Raw genomic sequence first — 3,847 nt, forward strand, 5'->3', positions numbered from 1 at the left:
ACCTATCGGAGGGTGCCGAGGCCCCGGCTGTGGCCCGCCCTCCACGCCCTCTGGAAAGGGAAAGGGTGTTGCATGGTGGTGATGGTGGATTACTGCGAACCTCAGGTGGGAACAACAACAAAACTCCCTGTTGCGGGTGTCTGCTAACGCGGTCTCCAGCACCGCGGGGGGCCAGCTAGCGCCCAGGAAACCAGCGTAGGGAGGGGTGGGATTCCAGCAGGTAATTGCGCCAGCGGATGAAAGGAGCAATGGTGCAAGCTTGTCCCTGGTGGCGGCTCTCCCGGGAACTCACCCCCGTGAAGCTCTGAAGTTAAGAAATAAAGGGGAGGGGGGAGGATTCGTAAAGTCCCTTGACCGCCCAGGGGGCACTCAAACCGCCGCCGCCTCTCCTGAGAAGTGACACATCTTCACACGGGCAGCGGCAGATCCAGAGAGAAGCTTTAATGGAGAACACCGCGTACAACACCCGCAGACATGAACTTGTCACAAAGTCACAACCCGAAAGCGGCGCGGACACGAGCCAAAGGTGACTCAGAAGCAAAGGGCAGCTGCCGCCTCCCTACCCGCCCCCCTTCGTTCCCAAAAGTTGGTTGTGAGTAAAGTGCTATTCCTGGGGCTCGAATAAAGGGGAAGGGGCGACAGCGGCAAATTTCTTTTCCATTCGCGAACTGAAACTGAAGAATTCGCCTGGAAGTCGTAGGCGCCCAAAACAGCACTCGGAAAACCCAGTCCACCGCAGCGCGCAGAAGTGACCGGGTCACCCTCCCGCATCTGTCCCGAGGCTGGAGGCTGGAAGGCAAGCGCAAGAAACGTTTCTGGAAGCGAGAAGAGCGCTACTCTTGGGTGATGTGGCAGGTTCTTCTTGAATTCGTGATTAGAGGAACAAAATCCCGTGATGCAAGTAATTTTTTTCCCTTTAAAATCCCAAATGGAACGATCGGGGGAATTAACATGATTTGGGGGCTCCTTAACGCCTCATCCGATTGATTCACTAACGAATTGCAGGTAAAAAGCTTCCTTTACTGTGTCTCTTTGGTTGTGATTCCCCGAACCTTACTTTGGGAATCTGGGGCTTTGCTCCCTAAGCCGCTGCCATTCTGCTTTGTGCAAACTAATTGCTTTAGTTGTTCCTTTCGACCCCCGGGTCAGAGCAAGAAACTGAACTGTTTCCCAAGATCCTTGGTGGAGTTCCCACTGCTTCCCCCCTCCCCCAAAGAGACTATTCATGATACCGTGTCCTCGCCTATTTAACTGACCAGCAAAATAACGATATGAAAATGCTCTCTCTCTTCCTTGTTTTAAATAAAACGAGATTTCCTCAGTGAATAGCAGTTTTGTCTTGGATGTTCACGAGAGGCCGCCGCCCGGGGTGAGAAACTTGGTGGCTTGAGGTCTGTTTAAAGGGTCATTCTCGGTGGGATTTCTCCCCAGGGGGTTTAGCTTCGCCAGCTTCTGCTCCCCGGAGCGAGGGTCTAAATCCATTTCCAATTTGCCAGCGAACGAGGCCTCCCCAAACTCCTTCGCTCCCTCCCCGCCCCATAACTTACTGACTTACATTATTAATTACAATAGAAACTCTTACCTGAAAATTGCCTTTCATGAATCTGATTGTACGACATGGTATAAACACAGACAACAGAAGTGTGAGGTTTATTCAGACCACCGGAGAAGCCACTTTCGGGTTTCTCAGTTCAGCCCCTGCTGGGCGGCCAAGGCTCTGGCTCGCCCGCTCCGCCCAGCCTCGGGGCCCTCTCCCTCCCGGGCGGTCCGGGGCCAGGAGTCCTCGCACGCGCTCGTCCCCCCCGCCCCCAAGCCCGCCGGCTCCCCTAGGAGTGCACCAGCACCGAGGGCAGGGAGCTGCCCTTGCTCTGGGCCGCACCGGGGGCGGCGGGCTCCAGCAGGGAGGCGGCTGGCGAGGCCGCAGCGGCCGGGCACACGGTGGACGGCGCGGGCTGCTGCTGCGCGGCCGCGGACACCGTGAGCGTCGGAGGCAGCGCGGCCACCGGCGGCAGCGAGGGCGTGGGCTTGATGGGCACCGGCACGGCAGGCAGGCTCTGGCTTGCCGAGTGGCACAGGGCCTTGACCGGCACCCCGAAGGCCCCATACTCCGGGCCCACGGGGACCCCCGCGGCGGCGGCGGCGGCGGCGGCCGCGGCCACCGAATCCATGACGCCCACGTGCGGCCACACGGAGCTGACGACGTTGCCAAGCTGGCCGGGCACGGGGTAGCCCAGGTGGTGCATGACGGACGCCAAGGGCAGCCCGCCGGCCTGCAGCACGCCCTTGTAGTCTCGGCTGATGATGTTCTCGATGGCGAACGGGTGCTTGAAGCCCGACGTGGACGCCGCGGCGGCGGCGGCGGCGGCGGCCGCCGAGCCCAACCCGTAGGGCGGGAACTGCGACAGGCGCCCCACGCTGCCCACCGCCGCCGCCGCCGCGGCCGCCGCCGCCGCCGCCACCGCCGCCGCCTCCTGCATCTTGCCCGGGTGGGACGGCGGCTGCGGCTGCGACTGCTGGGGCGGCGGCTGCGGGGGCTGCGACGAGAGGTGCGGCGGCGGCTGCGGGGCGGGAGGAGGCTGCTGATGGAAATAATGCACCATGTGCGGCGGCGGCGGGGGCGGCGCGGGCTGCGGCGGGTGGTGGTGGTGGTGGTGCGCGGCCGCGTGGTGGTGGTGGTGGTGGTGGTGCGGGTGGTGCGGGTGGTGCGGGTGGTGCGGGTGCAGGTGCCCTCCGGGCCCCGCGCCCGGCGCGCCCTTGGTGCTTCCCGCGTGCAGGTGAGTGTGTTCCGCGCGCAGCACCTTGAAGCGCTTGCGGCGCCGCAGGAAGCTGCCGTTCTCGAACATGTCGCCGCAGTCGGGATGCAGCGCCCAGAAGCTGCCCTTGCCGGGCTGGTCCGGCCGCCGCGGGATCTTGATGAAGCAGTCGTTGAAGGAGAGGTTGTGGCGCAGGCTGTTCTGCCAACGCTGCGTGTGCTCGCGGTAGTAGGGGAAGCGCTCCATGATGAACTTGTAGATGTCGCTCAGCGGCAGCATCTTCTCGGCCGAGTGCTGGATGGCCATGGCGGTCAGCGAGATGTACGAGTAGGGCGGCTTTTGGTCGCTGTACGAGCTCTTCCCCGGCCGCGGCATCGCCCCCGCCGCCCCCGCCGCCCTCCGGCCCCCCCTGGACGGCAGGGTCGCTCCGCACCCGGGAGCGGGGGCCTGGCCGTCCCCACTACGCCCCACGCCGCCCGCCCGGCCCCGCCACCCCGCCCTCTCGGCCCCCGGACCCGCTCGCCGTCTCCCTCGGGCCTCCCGCCAGCGGCTTGCGGGGCTCCGCGCCCGCTGCGCTCTCCGGCCAGCTCCGCTCTCGGCCGCTCGCAGCGTGCGCCCGACGGTGGCCGACCCGCGCGCCGAGTGGAGGACGGGGCGCGCCAGGTGCCCCCGCGCCCCCCGCGCCCTCCGCGCGGCTCCCCCAGGTGGTCCGAGACGGCGCGCTGGAGCCGGCGGCCGAGGCGTGCTCCGCAGGGCCGTGTTCCCTCCCGGCCTCCTCTCTTGCTTTCTCTCGGTCCGAGGGAAGCCCAGGCCCAGCGGGCGGCGAGGAAGGACTGGACAGGCGGGACCCCGGCGCTTCAAGTCCGAGTCGGCGCTCGCGCTCCTGGAGGGCCGGGGAGGCGAGGCTGGCCGCGCCCGGAGGCTGCCCCCCGCTCGGGCGCCGAGCCGGCCCGCGCCGCAGCCGTGGTGGTCCTGGAGCGGAGAGGCGAGGTCAGGAGAAGGGAGCTCGGCTCCTGGCGGCCGCGGCCGCTCGCCGCGGGGCCGGGGAGGGAGCTGCTGGCGGTCCCCGGGGGAGGGGGAAAGTTTGGGGCCTG

General features: G+C 66.0%; 1 protein-coding gene across 1 annotated transcript; it reads right to left on the reverse strand.

Moving 5' to 3' along the window:
* Positions 1–1,826: 1,826 nt before the first annotated feature.
* On the reverse strand, positions 1,827–3,128 carry FOXB2 (forkhead box B2). The gene has a single exon (XM_077856934.1). It carries the CDS (start codon positions 3,126–3,128, stop codon positions 1,827–1,829), a length of 1,302 nt encoding a protein of 433 aa, XP_077713060.1.
* Positions 3,129–3,847: the final 719 nt, after the last annotated feature.

Source organism: Canis aureus, chromosome 1, assembly GCF_053574225.1.
Source record: "Canis aureus isolate CA01 chromosome 1, VMU_Caureus_v.1.0, whole genome shotgun sequence".
Lineage (NCBI taxonomy): Eukaryota > Metazoa > Chordata > Mammalia > Carnivora > Canidae > Canis > Canis aureus.

What these genes read in the sequence shown, in the direction of transcription:
- FOXB2 (XM_077856934.1), bottom strand. Translation starts at nt 3,128, where the DNA reads ATGCCGCGGCCGGGGAAGAGCTCGTACAGCGACCAAAAGCCGCCCTAC.